At 42.9% G+C, this 18,667-nt stretch overlaps 1 protein-coding gene across 1 annotated transcript in view; it reads right to left on the bottom strand.

Moving 5' to 3' along the window:
• The window catches only part of ASTN2 (astrotactin 2), an 899,029-nt gene that overhangs the window by 304,715 nt on the left and 575,647 nt on the right, over window positions 1–18,667 (bottom strand). Inside the window, exons 12-13 of the mRNA XM_060250629.1 lie at window positions 11,803–11,969; window positions 7,036–7,224 (exon numbers count right to left, since the gene is read on the bottom strand). Of these exons, the coding sequence (XP_060106612.1) occupies window positions 7,036–7,224; window positions 11,803–11,969 (356 nt within the window). The remainder of the gene's footprint in view (window positions 1–7,035; window positions 7,225–11,802; window positions 11,970–18,667) is intronic.

Below are 18,667 nucleotides of genomic sequence, written 5' to 3' on the forward strand. Positions count from 1 at the left end.
ATTTTTATGGCCTGGAAATCAGTTGTAATACTGGTATCACTTTGGAATTGGTAATCTCAGTAGATAGGCACCTCAAAGTTACATTTTGGTCAACTATACTGTCCCAGGCTATCCCACAAGACCTCAGCTTCCTCGATTCCCTACTGATCTTGATCCTGTCTATTACTTAGCTGTTGGCATGCCTACTATGAAGTGCTGGGGATCCTAAATGCATAACTGCAGGAATTAGGGACACACCCCTCATATCAGCTACAGCAGCCTGGTGCTTTCCATGTAGTGAAGCCAGTTTGGTGTAGTGGTAAAGTGTGCAGACACTTATCTGGGAGAACTGGGTTTGATTCCCCACTCCTCCACTTACAGCCGCTGGAATGGTCTTGGGTTAGCCATAGCTATTGCAGGGGTTGTTCTTGAAAGAGCAGCTGCTGTGAGAGCCCTCTCAGCCCCATCCACCTCACAGAGTGTCTGTTGTGGGGGGGAAGATATAGGAGATTGTAAACCACTCTGAGTCTTTGATTCAGAGAGAAGGGTGGGGTATAAATCTGCAGTCGTCGTCTTCTTCTAAGCGGAAGCCTACAGATCAATCAGCCACAGCTAAAGCAGACAGAACAGGGGAAGGCTGGGGACTGGCAATTCTGTCTGACCTTCCAGTTTAGGAAGATCAAACCAGCTTCTCCTCAATCTACAGGAGGGAGGAAATGAGCTAGAGGGAAAGAGACATCCAGGCACCTGTTAGTCAAATATTTTATCTGGATATCTATAATGTGTCAAACCAAGTTCCAAGCCCTGTGTGATAATTTAGGGTTTTCTACCTACAGACAGCTTAAAACTACAAAGTGCAAATGGTTCTTAAACAAGAAATCCTTTTATTCCCTAGGGGAAGAGGATGAAGGGAGAACAGATTAGGAGGAAACAAACAAGCCATTTGAAGGCTAATCCCCTCTGAGATTTTGGGAACAGCTAGAAAAAGCTTGAGCTCTGCCCCACTGCTAAGCAAAACATGTGCCCTGTCGGGGAGAAAAGGGGGGTAGAGCTGTGATCACTCTTTACATCTTGGATCCAGAGCTCAGCCCCTAGCTAAATAAAGCAGTGTGACTGCAAGCAATTCCCCCTAATGTTTATTAATAGTTCACCAATATAACATGGGGAGGTAGCAAAATATAATGTTTATTCATTTGCCATCACCTGCTGCAGTCTCAATAAAGGGTGAAAAACCAATTGCTAGGAAGTGATCTAAAAATCTTCCTTTTATGCTTTTGCATCCACAACAAGGAGGGATGAAATATGCTTGCCAATAACTGATTTTTTTCATCTCCCCCAACTCCCAAGTTTCATTTTTTTCCTCCATATTTTTGCACATTTAATTAGTGCTGAGCCAATATGAGGCATATTGTACAACAGTGTGTGTGAGTGCACTTTCTCCAAACCTTTCCCTCATCCATGAAAATTACCCAACTCTTCAATAATTTCCACCCTCCTTTCTGAAAGGGAATGGAAGAGACTGCAAAGCAGGTAATCACTGATCCCATTATCTAGGCAACAAGTCCACAGCCCCCTCTTGCCCCAGTCCTATCTTATGTTAGCTAGTTCAGGCAGAAAGCTGCTAGAGATGTGGATCCTAATCCTGCTGGAGACCATAACCCCTGACTATGCATGAATGACTACTGCTAGATTATAGGGGAAGCCTTGCCATGTAATGTTGGGGGGCCATGAAATAAACTGAACAGCACAACAGGTTGCTTCTTTTATTTCAGTGACAGAGTCCCATCCCCCCCCCCCCCAAAAATGGTGGCCAATGTAAAGCCCTGTGATTCCATCAGGCATCCAACTCTGATTGGTTGCCATATAATCATCGTAGTTGTCATTGTTGTCGCCATCATCATCATCAATCACATTTGCTATGTGATCTCAATTGGCTGGTTTTAGGGCTTCTTTCTTCTTCTCTATGTGATCCCAGCCAATTGGGATCACATAGAGAAGAACAAAGAAGCCCTAAAACCACACTGAAACAGGAACATGTCAGCATTGCGAATGAGATTGGGAGCAAAAAAAAGTGAAGCCCTATTAAGTGAGGGGGCTGAAGTTCTTTTTGTGCCTCTCAAAAGCTCATTCTTCACTCTTCTGGGATGTGCATCCATTGCATTATCACCTTTCATCCACACCGGGCCCATCTACACTTGCTCTCTTGCCTCCATCCATACTTCTCTGGTCTCCCTCTTCTTTCCCATCTAGCTTGCTCTCATGTTGGCTTAATGTGTGTGATGCCGAAAGATACCTGGATGAAGGCCCAGGAAAAAGATTTCCCAACAGCCAACGCCTGTTCTCGTTCCAGGCCATCACATGCATTGGATGGTGAGTATCCTACTTATTCAGGAAGCTACAGAGACCTGGGGTGCAGGCTGACTCATCCTTGTAGCAAAGGGATCCAAGGAACTATTAGTCTCTCTAAAGATGCAGCCCCTTGATTCTGCTTCGCCGTTCCTGCTTCGCCAAAACAAGCTTTTAATCCCCTGTATTAGATGGTTTCCTGCTATGTTTCACATGCACCAAATTAAGGCCTCCTTGAGCAGCTGGTACCCTTGGTGCTTAGAGAGGTCCTTGAAAATCAATGAAAATTAAGGCAAATTGCATCTTTTAAGTTAATAATTTCTCCCCTATTAAGCTTCCCTTCTCATTTCTTGTCACAGGGTGACGGAATGTTGTTTCAACCCCACAGCACCTGTCCCTGCACGACAATTAGACAATGACTCCACATGCAGATACTGTACACAGACATGTACAGGCAAGTTTAAAAAAAAAAATCTGTTTAAATCCAGAAAATTAGCACAAACAACATAATTGTTCGAAAAATACACCGCATTAAGACATACATAGACACAAAAGATGTGCACTGCTATGCACAGTGCTTTACAATATGTGTATCATTTAGTTTCACAGCACTTCTATGGGTGTTGCTATTTTCGTTCTACAAGACAGAAAGGAGAGAGACTGGTAACTGCACAGTGGCATATCTGACCTATGCTGATAATCTCTGTTTATGTGCACAATGAAGAACAGCTCCAAGCATCAAAGGACACGTGGGAGGGGCCTGTGCGTGGTTCTCATGCTTTTGTAGCTCACTTTATTTATTTCAACTTTTATCCCACCCTCTCCGCAAGCGGCAGTCCATCCCGGTTAGATATTAAAGGCCTGTTGAAATAATTCTATTTTACAGGCCCTGTGGAATTGAGAAAGATCCTGCAGGACCAGGAGGGCATTCCACATTTCTGGTGCTGCCACTGAGAAGGTCCTAGCCTGTGTGGAACACAGTCTGGCCTCCCTTGGTCCGGGGATGGACGGTAGGTTTTGTGTCCCTGAACGCAGTGCTCGCTGGAGGACATATGGAGAAAGGCGGGCAGGTAGTTTGTTTATTGATTGATTGATCCATCTGCCTGTACCCAGATCCATTCTGAATCTACATGAAACATTTTGGATACTGGGGGGGGAGAGTGGAGGAAAGGTACATTACATCTCTCCCCTTTTATTTCCCCTATCATCTATGACACTTCTTCTTCTTCTTTGTGGTAGTGTTCATGAGTCTCTCTTCCCCATTCTATACCCAAAATCACCTTCCAAGGAACAAAGTGACTGAGCCAAGTTCTGCCCCCTCCCCCCCCCCCAGCAGATCACAGCATAGCAGGGATCTGAAGGTGGGTCTTTCCAGTCCTGCTCTACACTTCTCATCCTGGAGAGATATTGGACAGTTCTTGCTATGAATGAGACATGAAACTTGTACATCTTGCTTTTTGTGTGTGTGTGAGAGAGAAAGAGATAGTTCCAACATGAATGAGCACAGGGAATGGGAAGCAAGAGGCACTGGTGCCCTTTCCCCTGCTCATTAGCTACCACCCTGCAATGTCTACACCTGCTCTTGAACAGCAGAGTTCAGAAGCAACATCACCCACAACCAGCAAAGTTGAGTCATGCATTTCTCAATAGTGCTTATGCCAGGTACCTTTGCCCAAGTACCTTTTTTGGGGGGGAAAGCCCCCCCCTTTGCAGGAACACACTCCCAGCTCACAGGTGTGGAGAGAGATGCGCAAAATAATCCTGCTATGGACCCTGACGAGCATGGAGGGCTCTTTTGGGGTTGCTGGTACCCATCATCAATCCCACTTACGATAGATTGCTTCCAAATAATGTTTCATGCAGGTTCAGAATGGATCTGGGCACAGGCAAACGGATCAACAGATAAATAAAATAAACTACCTGCCTGTGCTCAGGTACAGAAAGTGGTGGGAAGATACTAAGTTATATGTGAGGACTTCATTCAGCTATGAAACTTACTGGGTAGCCTTCAGCAAGTCTCTCTCTTTCAATTTCAGCCACATTGCAGAGTTCACAATGATGTTAAAATGCCACACTGAGTTCCATGGAGGGATGGCAGAGAAGCGCAAGCAGTAAAAAAACCAATGTGGCAGAGTGACTGCACTGATAGACTGCCCTCAGGCCAAGGGCAGCTGGGTTTGTATCCCCACTCTCTGCCTTGAAGCTCACTAGAGTACCACCTGACCAATCATTTCTCAGTTTGACCTACCTCACAGGGTTGTGGTTAGTGAGGACACATGAGAGAAAAGGAGGAAAAGAAACCATGTATACCACTCTGAAGTCTTTACAGTTAGGAAAGTAGTTAAAAGGTTAAACAACAACAAATACATCAAATCCTCATATGTCCAAGAACCTTAGCTTGCATTTCACGTTTTGTTTAAAAAAATCAATATAATTCATTAATAGTAAACAACCTAAAATCCCAACAAATACCTCACAACACAGAAAAGCTACACTAATCAAACTGCTGGGACAAGCCCATTGAATGTCCTCATGTTTCCTGCCCACCTCTCTTCTGGAAAGCACTTTTTATAGCTATATCCAGCATCTCTTCTTGAACACAGATGAACACACCCAACCTATTTCTGAGTCAGACCATTACTGCATTTTATCATATACACAGGAATGTTCAAAACAATTAGGAAGGAGCCTGTTCAAAGAATAGAAAACATCTGACTGGATAGCAAGATACTTCTTCCTTGCACAGATCTCTGTCCTCTTGACAGCCCCATCTCCCCCTCCCCTTTCTGATTTCACAACTACATTTGCCTTCTTGCTGATATAGAGGAACACAGATGCTCTTCCAGAATTCCTCCCTAATTATTCTCCAAGGCCTTCGGAAAGCTGTTGAACGCCCCAGGGCAGCCTCTCCTGAACAAACCGCTGCCTATTGTGACAAGAAGAGCCTTTAAGATTTGCAACATCATCAACCTTTATCTAGTGAAGAGGGCAGTGGAGAACAGGGCTGCTGAATCAGCAGATGGCTCACAAGACTCTAATCGTCCAGCTGTCACTGACGCAGCAGCCTACTGTGGTGTCCAACTTCAGCCTGATAGTAAAACAGAACGGAACTGAACAATTCAGACCATAAAGAAAGAAAGGAGGAAGGAAGGGGAAGAGTTATAAAAACCTCTGTCCTTTATGGCTACTACATAGCCTTAGGGGTCTGAGTCTTGGCTCCCCTAGTTTTTAATCACTCCACAAAATCACCTCACAGATCCAGGAGACCAGGCCCCTCCCTGGGGCCAAGCTATAAACTGAGCTTCACCAGATCCGGAACACAATGAAAAGGTACAGAGGTTAGATTGCTGCCAAAGGAATCTCTCTGAAGGACTCTGAAGCACCTCCCATCCACACATATAACCAGGCATCCAACTTGACCCTACAGCAAGTAGGGAAGCAATAATATATCCAAGTCTGCTGGCGTGCAGACATGTCTGCTTTGAGGCTCATCAATTCGACTGCTTGTTGGAGCAAGACAGAGGTTGCATTCAGCAAGTTTTTAAAAATGCATTACAGTTATTCCACTCTTCCTCAAAAGAGTTCAAGGCCTGCAGGCTTCTCAGTAAAGCCCCAGATCTTAGCTTCAGAAACGAACCACATCACACTGTTCCTTGGGCACAATATCCTTTGCTCCAGGTTGGAAATGAACAGTATGCATCGCTATGGTCACGATGGCATGCTGCAGAATGTATTTTCTAATCCTTGAAAGTTTATGGCAATATTTCAATAAAGGCTTAAAAAGAAGAGAGGTTTCACTAAACAGACTGGAGATTACAGAAATTTAGAGTGCATTGCATGTACAATTCAGGAAAAAAGGCAAAACACCTCTCAAATTGAGCCCCCTTTTCCTTTTTTCTTAAGTTATAAATGAGAACGGACCAGTTATAAGGCATTCTATGTGACTGAAAATGGTTAATTGACGTTATAGGCAAATAAGAGCACACTCTTGTGAACGGTAGGCAGGGCGTTATCATTCGCAGCTATGTAACTTTGCTGGTGCAGCAAAACATGAAAATCTACACAAAGGGGTGTGTGCATGTGCCCACCTGCAGTCACACAGGCACATGAAGTGACCTTATAATGAACCAGACCATCAGCCCACTAAGTACAATACTGTCTACTCAGGGTGGCAGTGCCTCTCCAGCAAGTCAGGCTGTGGGGTCTTTCACATCAACTATCGCCTGAGGCTTTTAACTGGAGATGCCAGGCATTAAACCTGGGATCTTCTGCACGTCAAGCTCAGGCTCTTCCACTGAGCCACACCTCCCAGCCATTCTGGATAGAAGTTAAGAAGCGGGACTCATACTCATGATACAGATCCCACAAGGCTTGCCCCAGGTTCAAAATTCCACCTGCCGTAAGTGTGCTAACATTCCTTCCCCAGACCACTCTTGTGGGCAAAGGGAACAGAACAACTCTGCAACACTTGTTACACCCCTAACCCTTGGATTTCTTGCACAATTCTTTTAGCACTCAAGTCAATACTTCTAGACACAGAATTTGGGTACTTTGGCTAGAGAGCTACAATGGCTTCCAAATGCTAGCAGATGCACAGACCCATGTGGAACTATATAATGTTGCAAATGCATGATTCCAAGCATAAGACCCTGGATTTGCAGATCTGTTTCGCTCTACGAAAAGGGAAGGAGGAAATATGACAACACATACCTGAATGTCATCTGGAAAACCTGCCCTTGGTTGACATGCTGGGTTCTGTTGTTGTAGCCGTGCAGCATTTCCCCAAAGAGAGTGTCGTTGAATTTTGTATCCGGTTTGAGGCACTTGGGGCCCTCACAGATGTCTGATAACATGAGGCAGGATTTGCCATCTGGAGCCAGCTTGTATTCCTCAACACAGCTGAGAGAGAACCCACACAAAAGGAACAATGAGCAACAAACAAAAGCCAATCCTGGTTAAGCTCTGTTGAACCTTTATTTTTATTTAGTCAAGAGACAGAGAAGGTTAAAACAGGCCAACTGTTAAGGCTGACGTTAAGGAAAGATATTATATCCCATAAATAGGCGGCAGAAGAAGCACATGAGATGTGGTAAATGTAGAATGTGTGTTGTACGGAATGGGGGAAAAGTGGAAAAGTATATTTGTTTAGCCTCTAAATTAGAGCAGAGAAACAAACTGAGATTACAGTGTAAAAACCCAGAAACAAGCAATCACTGTGATTTATTGCTACTGTGTTTTACTTAGTATATATATATGTGCTTCTTTATAATACTAAAGTTCCATTCAGCTACATGGTTTCCCTTGTGTTATAACGATTATGGTTAATTCTAGGGAGATAATTTCTGAGGAAGGTCAACTAAAAATAACTTGTGAGGAAGATCAACAATGAAACAGGTTTACATCTAGACGGTCATTGTTTACTGCAACTTATTGCAGAAACTGTTCTACGATATCACAAGGATGGGACTTTTTCTAAATTTGTGATACAGGATTCCATTATTAGCTTGATATTTTTTTCTGTCATCTACGCAACATGTAAGAACCATATGCATTTTTATTCACTATAAAACATAGTAGCTATAAATCACAGTGACTGCTTGTTTTTGTGTAGTGTCTTTGTGGACACCATGAGCATGGCTGAAACAATCTGGACTCCCCAGTCATTTTATAAATGAGAAGCAAAGAGCACATGACAATCCCCTTGCTGACTTGTTTCCAGGACATGGTGATGGAGTGGAAAAGGTGGCAGAGCTCAGCAGAAGAAAGGTGTCACCCTCTCCCTGCACACACACACACACACACACACACAAAAATACCCATATACAGAATGATGAGGCATTTCAGATCTCATTTTAGTTTTCATTGTATGTATATGCCATGAAAATCAGCTTTCCTTTTTAGGAGAAAAATACACTGGGAAAGGCCCAGAATTTCATGATAAGGGGAGTTTCCAAGGTTCTGAGCACTGAGCTGCTAAACCAATGCCAATTTATTCTCGCAACTAACTGTCAGGTCTTCACACGAACGGTAAAACTTCAGGAATGATAACATGGGGAAGGTTTCAGCAGCCGCATCCATGTGTGGTGACTGCTCAGAATGCAGAAAACCCAACCAAAGGAAGCTGCCATGAGTACTCCTATCCAAAATTATGTTGCTTTTGTAATAAATTACAAAACTGTTTGCATTTGTACTTACTTGTGTAAAGGTGCCACCAGCTAGTGGTCCTCAGCCTTTTCAAATAAAAGAACTACTGAGATACAGCCATGTGAAATCACAGCTGTATGTGATATATATGGAGCAGAGGTCCATCAGTTGCTTTTAGCCCCAAGGTATAGATGGAACACTGTCTGGAGCAGTGATCCTCTGAATTCTTGGTCTCTGGGAAGCAAAAGTGGGAGGGCTTCTAGAGTTCTGGCCCTGCTAGTGAACCTCCTGGTGGCACTAGGGGTTTGGCCACTGTATGACACAGGGTGTTGGAGCGGATGAGCTATTGGGCTGATCTAAAATGGCTTCTTTTATGTACTTATGTACTTTGTTTTCTAAGCATATGCCCCACCACCAGACCCTTCCAAAAGGCAGCCAAAAATGACAGCTCTAGAGGGGATCATGATCCAGAAGGCAGGGGCTTTGCAAATCACTTGATGGCTTAACCAATGAGGTGAAGGCCAATGATCTCTTAGACCATCTGAACCAGGCCTTTGTTTCTTGAAGCAAACACAAAATGTCTCTATTCAGCACCATGGAGAGCAACTAACATCATGGATGCCTGTGAATAATGCCAAGAGGTAACAATGATCACAATCTAGCTTGAAAGACAAAACAAAACAAAAATTTGCTGGAGTCTTATGGTCTAAATAAATCTCCAGTTGTCACTCATGTGCTTATGATTCTTTCATAATATGGTATTCCCTATCAAGGAAAGCCCACCAAAGTGATGTTACAGAAAATGTATTTAACTCTAACTACAAACATTTCCCCCTCAAAGAGCTGTGCTTTTTTATTGCTCTGTTCCCACTGCAACCCTCCCACCCCCACTACTAAGAAAGTTAGAGCAGTGTAGGAATTAAAAGTATTGTAGCACACATGGAACAACCAAATTCCAACTCATCCATAAAGTCCACTTGACAACCTTGGGCCAGACGTTTTTCTCTGCCTAACCTACCTCACAAGGTTGTTGTGAACATAAATTAATGCAGAGATGGATGTACTCCGCCCTGAGCAACTTGGAGGAAGGGTAGGATTTTTAAAAAAGTAGTTCTTTTTAAAGATGGGTTTTACCACGTTGTATGTTCAAGATGTGCAACTGAGTAAGGATACTGGGGAGAAGAGCAAATTTGTCAATTACTCTCTGATTCACAAAACTGTCAGGAACTGAAATACGGAAACTCAATGTAGACAAATGCTCTGAAGTATCCCAAACCAGGTCAGGAACTAGTCCAGAACTCCCAGATCCAGAATAATAACATAAATGCATATACATTCTTGTTTAAATATATTCCATGGAAATTAACAAGGCTATGACTAAAGGAAGAGTTTCAGCTCAACAAACATTTTATCTTGTTGCCAGGGGATGCTGCTACCTTGCCTATCAGGATAATATTAAAATAACAATAACAGTAGCTGCAGCAGTAGCAGTAGCAGTAACAACAGGGACAAAATGAGAAACACCAACATGGCTCCACTGACAGTATTTCCCTTATTATCAAGTCACAGGGACTAAAATCAGGTCCTTTGCCTCTGAATTTAGATGGATGGTTCATCACAAGAAAAAAAAAATGTTGTTAGGTAAACCACTGGCCTCATTGTGCAGCCATTCTTATGCCCCTCGTCCATCAACACAACATCAGGTCGACCTAGATAATTTTCCTTGTTTGACTGGAAAGCAGAGCTTTGATGACTGCATGCTTCAGCTCCCCTTATTGGATTCATTGCTCATCCTGTAGAATCTAGTTTACTCTTTACTTATTCTTCACTATTCTGAGCAATAGAGCCATAAAAAAGGTAGTTGATGAACCCAAAACCCTAGGGAACCATGAAGGGCTGGAACGCAGCAAGATCTCTGCTGTCTGAGCACCTGGACGTGTCAGAAATTGACAGATGTTCTTTGGAGTTACTTTTAGAAATTTGCTTCTCCACTGCACAAATCTACAGTGTACGTTCTTTTGAAGGTCAAAGTGGCGTTGAGACTGCAGAGGCTGCCACCACACAAATATACATACAGTATTGGATGGGGGCTTTGAAAATACTGGGAAGGGGTGCAGGTAATGCCTCTCTGACTCACTAAACCATCAGGGACTGAAATGTTGTGATCCAGTGTCGAGAGATGTTCTAAAATACCCTTCCTGTATCGGTATGTAGAGTGCCACGTGCATCTACTACTAGAAAGTCTTTGATTCTGAAACGTTGGACAAAACCTAGGATTTACAGTAGATGCAAGCCAAAGGCAAGCCACATGTAGTCATGTGCCATCCTGACAGCTGTGTCACTGCGTCATCTGCCAGTAAGTCCTTCGGGCAATGAAGCATGGGGGACTAAGACATGCAGAAGTAACTTCCAGATGGAGCAAGGCTGCAAGATGCCAAAGATTTGGTAGGTGTTGCTGATGGTGAACTAGTCACTTGTAGCCCTTTTTTTCCCATACCATCAACATGGCCAAAGTGCAGCACACAGTACTGATTTTGCTTCCACAAGGCATACCTCCATTCTCTCTCTTACTCTGTTGTTTAAAAACTCAGCAACTAAGCAGAAGGAGCAATCAGTGGCTTATATGGCTGGGGAAGGATGGCAGCATATTTTGATTTCTGCTCTTGGTGCCGCCTAATCACCACCCTTCCACGCCACCCAGCTCACACTTCCCTCATGCTTCCTCCCTTGTTCTGTTAATGCCAGAATAACCAAAACTCTGCAATTATCCAAGGATAAGATCCAACACAACAGGTCTTAACTGACTTCTATTATGGATGCCTGTATAAAACAATCCTTCAACTTAACTCTTCCACTCAGGCAATTTGGTTTAATGGTATGCCTTATAAAATGAAAATATTGTTTAAAATATTACCTTCAGAGCCAATCAGATCTCCAATGGCCAATAAGAAACCCTGCTGGGCAAAAACCCCATCTGGTTCCACCCACTTTCTGGAAACACTTGGCAGGTATCCTATCGGGGACCCCTGGTCTATCCCATCTGTCCCATTAAACAATCTACCCCATAAAGCATGAGCAACTGCATGGTAACATCGCCCACTACAGACCAATGTGGTTAAACCTGAATGAGTTATTTACAGGCATCTCCCAGTCCTTCCTCAGAGCATTCCATCCTCCAACATCTGGCCAGAGTATGTTTGCATATCTGAGGGATCCATTTATATCTTTGCGACATCATGGCGGTTTAAGCAGACAGGACCCAGCGGAAGAGAACACGTTGTTGACAAGAGCTCACCATCAGTTCAATTTGTAAACCTGTTCTAGGATGCTTACCCACAGAACATGTAGATGGTGCTGGACAGAGGGTCTGATGGGAGAGGAAGAGTCTGCTGGAGACACAACTGTTCACAACCACCGTTGAAGCCATCGGAACAATCGATCCCTTTGGAAAAGTCATAGCAGCCAGTACCATCCTTCATGGGCCTCAGCTCCTCAGGGCACTGCAGGGAGGAAGGTGGGAGAGATGAAGTCAAGTTCCTCGTGGCATCTTTTCCATTTTCTTCCAATAACTAGTTATTATTTACACACAATGTGAAGGCTTACAAAGTGGCTAAAAGGACCAAATTAAGTTAAAAGAGTGACAACACAATTCACCTAATCCAAGAACAATTAAAAACAACAATACAATTGTCGATATAACATCCACAGAGTATTATGGGAGGAACGTTCTTCAGTAGTTATGTTGCACCTTGAAAAGGAACAAGAAATTAAGTTCCCAACAGATGTCATTGCCTCCATCTCATCCTTTTTTATTGTATCTCCAACAAACAAACTGAAGTTAAGCAGCGATGCGGGTAAAGCATCTCCAACCAGCCATGCCTCTGCTTTCAAACTTTTCACAGAATTGTTAATCATTGGACCTGCTAGTAGAGAAACAAATGCTGGACACTTCCCAGGTATCTGAATTCTGCACATGCCCATGCTGTGTTAAAATAAAACCTCAATTAATTAAGGGCAGCCAGCAGAGCATCAAGGGTCAGCTAAGCATAGAACAAGCGCAGAGCCTTGATTCCTCTTGAGATTGGAGATATACAAATACGGGAAATCTTGTCACGTGGATTTGTGCTGTTTCTCTGTTATTAGCTGCAGACCAAGGTATGACTGTGCTGTATCTCTGCCATCTACCACTGTTCAAAATGTATGGGAAGAAGGGGGAAAAAAACATTTCAGAAGCCTACTGGGGGGAGGGGAATTAAATTAGAGGGACCAAAACAACAGTTGCAAGTTGGGTAATGCCGGAGCATGGATAGAAGGCACCTGATGCAGGGTCCTCGGTGAAACTCAGCAAGCCTCAGTCTAGCCAGTGTGTGGGTGGGAGACCAAAAACAAAAAGCACGATGTAAATAAAACTGAATTAATATTGTCTTCATAACTATGGTTTATAGCCTGCATTAAAATTACTACTGCAGTGAATGTATACTTGTGCATTAGAAGGCATGCACAAAGAGCAGCTACAACACATTCCTAGAGCTGCCTGATTTTGAGCTCCTCTCCCATGTTACGTTTTCATTCCATCTTTCCAAGGAGATCAGGACCTCATACATAGTTCCCGCACAAACCTATGAGGTGACTTGGGTTGGATGATGTGACTGTTCCAAGGCCACCCATTGGCTTTATACTGAGTGCCAACTTGAACTCCGGTCTCTCAGATCTCAGTCCAGTACTTTAGCCACTGAATCACAGTAATTTAAGAGCCCTGTGGCGCAGAGTGTTAAAGCTGCAGTACTGCAGCCCTAAGCTCTGCTCACGACCTGAATTTGATCCCCGGCAGAAGCTGGGTTTTCAGGTAGCTGGCTCCAGGTTGACTCAGCCTTCCATCCTTCTGAGGTCTGTAAAATGATTACCCAGCTTGCTGGGGGGGAAAGTGTAGTTGACTGGGGATGGCAATGGCAAACCACCCCATAAAAAGTCTGCTGTGAAAACGTGAAAGCAACATCACCTCAGAGTCGAAAAGACAGGTGCTTACACGGGGGACCTTTCCTTTCACAGTAATTCACATTTCAGTTATGCATAGGATATAATGACATGCTTTCCAGAAAAAAAAAATCCAAGATGCTAGACCTCCTGAAATGCAGAGCTGGAACTCTACACTAGTTCTGTTATCTCTGCTTTTACAAAGGGCCAGGGATTTTTGAGGCAAATGGAAAGGGACAAGGGGGGAGGCAGCAAGGAATTGGAGAGGGTATCTCATGGTATCATTTCCCCCGCTATTTTCTCTTCCCCATCCCTGGCAGCCTCCATAGCCCCTTCCCTATTCTTGCTTCCTTTTCGCCTTCCTGCCCACCAGTCTACCTCCGTTGTGCCCCCCTATTTTTAGCTTTCCCTCCTTCCCTATTCCTGGAAAAACTCTGGCTGAGCTATACAGTGTCCACCAACACAGGGCTGGCCCCAGATGTAAGGTAGCACCTAATGCTCAGTCACTCACAGTTATGTGGTGGACCAGTACCAGTGGAGTGGTGGCCATTTCTAGTGCAGGGCTGGATTCAGTGGCTGCTGCTGGGCTAAGCCCATTGGCTGTCACAGTAGGGCTTCCTTCCTTCTCTTTGTCCCATTCATAGCCCAGCCTACCTTTATCTGCCCCTATGTCTTCAGCCTTCCCTCCTTTCCTACCCCTGACACCCTCTCTCCAGGAAAAGTTGTGTGGATAAAAAGTTTCTTGTAATTGCCCCTGAGGAGACATGACACTATGGGTGAGGGCAAGACTTTCCCTATGGTTGTTTCAGCCTCCAAATTCACTCCTGCTCCAATCCTTTGCTTTGCTTTATAGAAACCAAAGCTTGGCAGTGTTGCTGTGGTTGTCTAGCAACCCCCAAGAGCTACTGAGAGTTCCGTAGTCATTACTTTCTTAAAGTTAAAGGTATTGTTTCTGTTTGGGGGGATTTTAATCCCCTGATTTCTTTTACATAAAGATTTCAGATTTTTCTGGAACCTGGAACTTCCTTCAGGCTTGTAGAGAAGTCCCACCCATCTGTCCCAAGGTCCATTTTGCAGTGCTATTGATTATAATCCTTTAGGACATGGTTTGATCAACAAAAAATTATTGGCGCTAGAAGGACATGGAAATATATTTGGTTGGCATGCGTATATGCACTACAGGAAAGAGAAGATGGGTGGTTTTTTTTCACATCACTATATAAGGAGGAGTTTGCTGAATACTTGGAAAAAATATAGTAAATATGGAGATGAGAGGAAACCACTTTGGATTGTGCCAACAGAAGTAATAAGTATGCCGCAAAGTGTAAGGGAAGGGAAATGGGCATCATACAAACAACTGCTAAAGTTCAAGGGGGGCAAAGTTGAAATGAAATCGGTTGAAGAATTGCAGCTGTTACAAATTAAAAGCTTGATAGAGAAAGACATTAAAAGTACAGGCTTAAGACGAGAGAAAACAGAAATGGAGAAAATGCTGCTGGGCGAGAATGAAAAATTGATTTCAAGGATGTATAAACTGTTATTGAAATGGTCTACAGAAGAAGAGGTGGTGAAGCCTCAAATGATTAAATGGGCGATTAATTTTAATAAAGAAATACAGATGGAGACGTGGGAACACCTATGGAAGAATTCAATGAAAATATCAACGTGCTATAACATAAAAGAGAACTGTTTCAAAATGCTGTACAGATGGTACATGACACCTAAAAAGTTAGCAAAAATGAGTAATCAAGCCTCAGATAGGTGTTGGAAATGTAAAAAACATGAAGGTTCTTTTTACCACATGTGGTGGACTTGTGAAAAGGTGAAACAATTTTGGACAATGATTCAACAGGAGATCTCGAAAATCTTGGGTTATAATATTAAGAGAGCACCAGATGTCTTTCTGGTGGGATTACAAATGGAAAGCTTTCCGAAGCAAGACAGAACATTGTTGTGGTATTTGCTTTCAGCCGCGAGAACATTGTATGCGCAAATGTGGAAGCAAGACAGAATACCTGAAAAATGGGACTGGGTCTTAAAGGTTCTTAACTGGAGTGAAATGGACAAACTTACTAGAATCTTAAAAGACAACAATTTGGAGAAGTTTAAAGAAGACTGGAGTAAATTTCAAAGTTATTTCAAAGTTACGTGGAAATACAATGGAGGGTGAAGAGTCATTTAGTGATTTATGACAACATTAACTGAACTTTAAATGATAAAGAAGAATCGTGATTATTGAGTTAGTAGAATACAGTTACATGGTAATTATGCATTTATGAGTTAAGATAAAATTAAGACAGTTGGAATTCCGGAGTTGATTTTATAACTTTGGGTTTTGTGTTTAGTAAGCATTAAGTGAATTATAGGGAAAGGGTTAGGGAAAGATAACTCTTTGTGTAAAAATTTTATAATGGTGAAAAGATATTTAGTAGTGTATGACAACATTAATTGAACTTTTAATGATAAAGAGGTATTGTGCTGTTGAGATAAAAGTATTAGTAGAACATAGCTACTTGGTAAATATATATATATGAGAGTTAAGATAAGATTAAGATAGAGGGAACTCTGGAACTGAATTAATAATTATGAGCGTTGTGTTTAATATATATATATATATATATATATATATATATATATATATATTTCCCCCCCCTAAAGATTTTATAACTGTGAATTTACCTTTAATATGCTTTTAATTTGTTTTAAGTACCGGCGGAGGTCATGAATAAGAGTGTGGGGGGGGGGGGAAGGAAAATATGTAATGTATTGGAGAAGTATATTTGAATTTGAATAGATGAATGTACTTCAATATATTGCAAAATAAAAGTTTGGTTACACGATTATAATCCTTTAGGGCATGGTTTGGAAACAGATATATTGATTATAACTTGGGTGGCATCCCCTAGGAAAACTGTACTGAAGTCAGTGGGCTGATGTAGATTAAGACAAGCGAGGAGCTAGGATCCAAATGCATTAGGTTCAACATTCTTAAATTGGGCAATCTGTTCTCCTGGTGATACATACTCGATTTCTACCAGCTGGAATTCTGATCCAATTCTATCCTCCTCTTTTAATTTAATCTTCCTTGCAAGCACAGAATCTCCCAAATGATTATAAAGGAAAGCATTCATCACTATCAATCAATATTAATCCCTTATTAAACTGTACTCCAGTTTTACCCTTAATTGTTTCTTTCAAGTACAGAAAAGACCATTCCGGAGCATGTTGGATGGGGGGGGGGGGGGGTGAAGGTAGTTTGAGAATAGTTCTCAATTAATTCTGTGTTATGAAATTCCTAAATATGAGATGAGCCATAACCAGCACTGAGATGCATGAAGGCAACTTACAAAAATCTTCTGTTCAGCAAGGGAAAAGTTGAAAATACATTTGTTATGCAAGCACAAGCCCATATTAATGAACCCAGAAGACCCCTGTCTGTCCTGATGCCCAGACAGGTTCTTTTCTGGAAGTCCACCACTGCTGCCATCTAAGGACTGGACACCAAGCTGTCAACTACACCACCCATACTGAACTAGCTTCTGGAAAACTGCCATCGGGGACTTCTCCCAATCCCCAACATCCCGCAAAGCCTCTTTCAAGCAATGATTCCATCACTATCTAACAGGTCTTGCACTAATGATCTTTAGGGATCTAGGGTGAAATAGTAACTAACTATCCCGACAGCTCAGTCGAATGGTGACACTTGTCCCCCAACACACAAACACACACAAGGTTTTCTCCCATGTGTCACCATGTACTTGCTAATTTCCTTCCTGGATGCAACTCAAGACATTTATGTATTTATTTATTTAAAACATTTATTAGTAGCCTTTCTTCCTTACAGAGCTCAAGATTAGGGATGAACAGGAACTGGGAAAATCGAGCTTCATGAACCTTTCCATTTACCAAACCAGTTCTTTTGTGAGGTTTGTGATGAGGTAGAATCCCCCCCGCAAGGGTTAGAGATGCCAAACTTGCAGCAAATCTCCATCTGACTCTTCTCTACCTGCCCTCCAAGTTTGATGAGGATTGGACTTAGGGAGGGGCTGAGTCATGGCCAACCAAAACAGGTGGCCCCTGGAAAGTGCTCTCTGGAGAAATCATGTTCATGAGTGTGTCAAATGCCCTCCCCCCTCCACAAGCTAGAGGCATCAGACTCACAGTGGTCCTCCCCAGGATGCCCCTCTACCTGCCCTCCAAGTTTAGTAAGGACTGGCTTTGGGAGGATGGAGTAGCAGACACCCAAAGTATGTGCCTCCAGGAGAGTGCTCTCTGGAGAAATCACAGCTGTAGCTCCAGGAATGTATAGAACAGAAGCCCTACAAGCCAAAGGCATCAAACTTGCAACAGACTTCCCTAAGATGCCCTTGTATATGCACCCCATAGAGCAGAATGAGAGCTCTCTTATTGGTGGCTAGTGCTGCCAGTCGAGCTTCAGAGCGCAACTACTGGTGTTTCCAGGGCTGCATTAGTCCATCCCCCTGTTGCTTTGACAATCTTGATTTTTGCCAGCACGTCTGTTGTGGACACCACCAACACACACCACCATGAACCACCAAAACCTCCGAAAATCACAAGGGTTGTGGGAGGTTCAGCTCACACACCATGAACCAGGTGATTTTTGGCATGAATTTAGGTTTGTGAGCTGGTTCGTGTCCATCCCTAATCAAGGTGGCTTACAGCATAGATAAAACACGTAAAATAAAATACATTAACCCCCCCCCCCCCCAAATGTAAAGTACACTTAACTAAATTTGGTCCTAAATAAAGCCATCGGCATAGTTGTATAGTAGGATTCACAGTCCTGTGTGCATTTTCCTAAGGCCAATTACCTCCCATTCATAATACACCACTGTGAAGAATACTGCTCTGGTTGCCTATGTATTTCCAGTTTCAAACAGCCTGTCTAATCATCTGCCTGACTGCCACTGGCAACCAGAAAGGGAGGTGAATCAGCAGATGTTAGGCCATCCCTATTGTTTCCTGGTCGGGTTCTGGATTAGTTTTTGTATTTGTGTGTTTTAATAGTGGCTTTTTTTGTCCTTTGGTTTTATTTTAGCATGTATTTTAAACAAAACTGTAACCTGCCTTGATAAAGACAAAAGTACAGGAGACCCTTATGGGAAAGTTGCTTGCCCATAACAAGACCTTCAACCCAACTGACTTCACAGGTTTGTTATGAGGATCAATGAGAGATTGATTGATGTGTATTGAAAAGTGCTAA

This window comes from Heteronotia binoei, chromosome 12, assembly GCF_032191835.1.
Source record: "Heteronotia binoei isolate CCM8104 ecotype False Entrance Well chromosome 12, APGP_CSIRO_Hbin_v1, whole genome shotgun sequence".
NCBI classification, from domain to species: domain Eukaryota; kingdom Metazoa; phylum Chordata; class Lepidosauria; order Squamata; family Gekkonidae; genus Heteronotia; species Heteronotia binoei.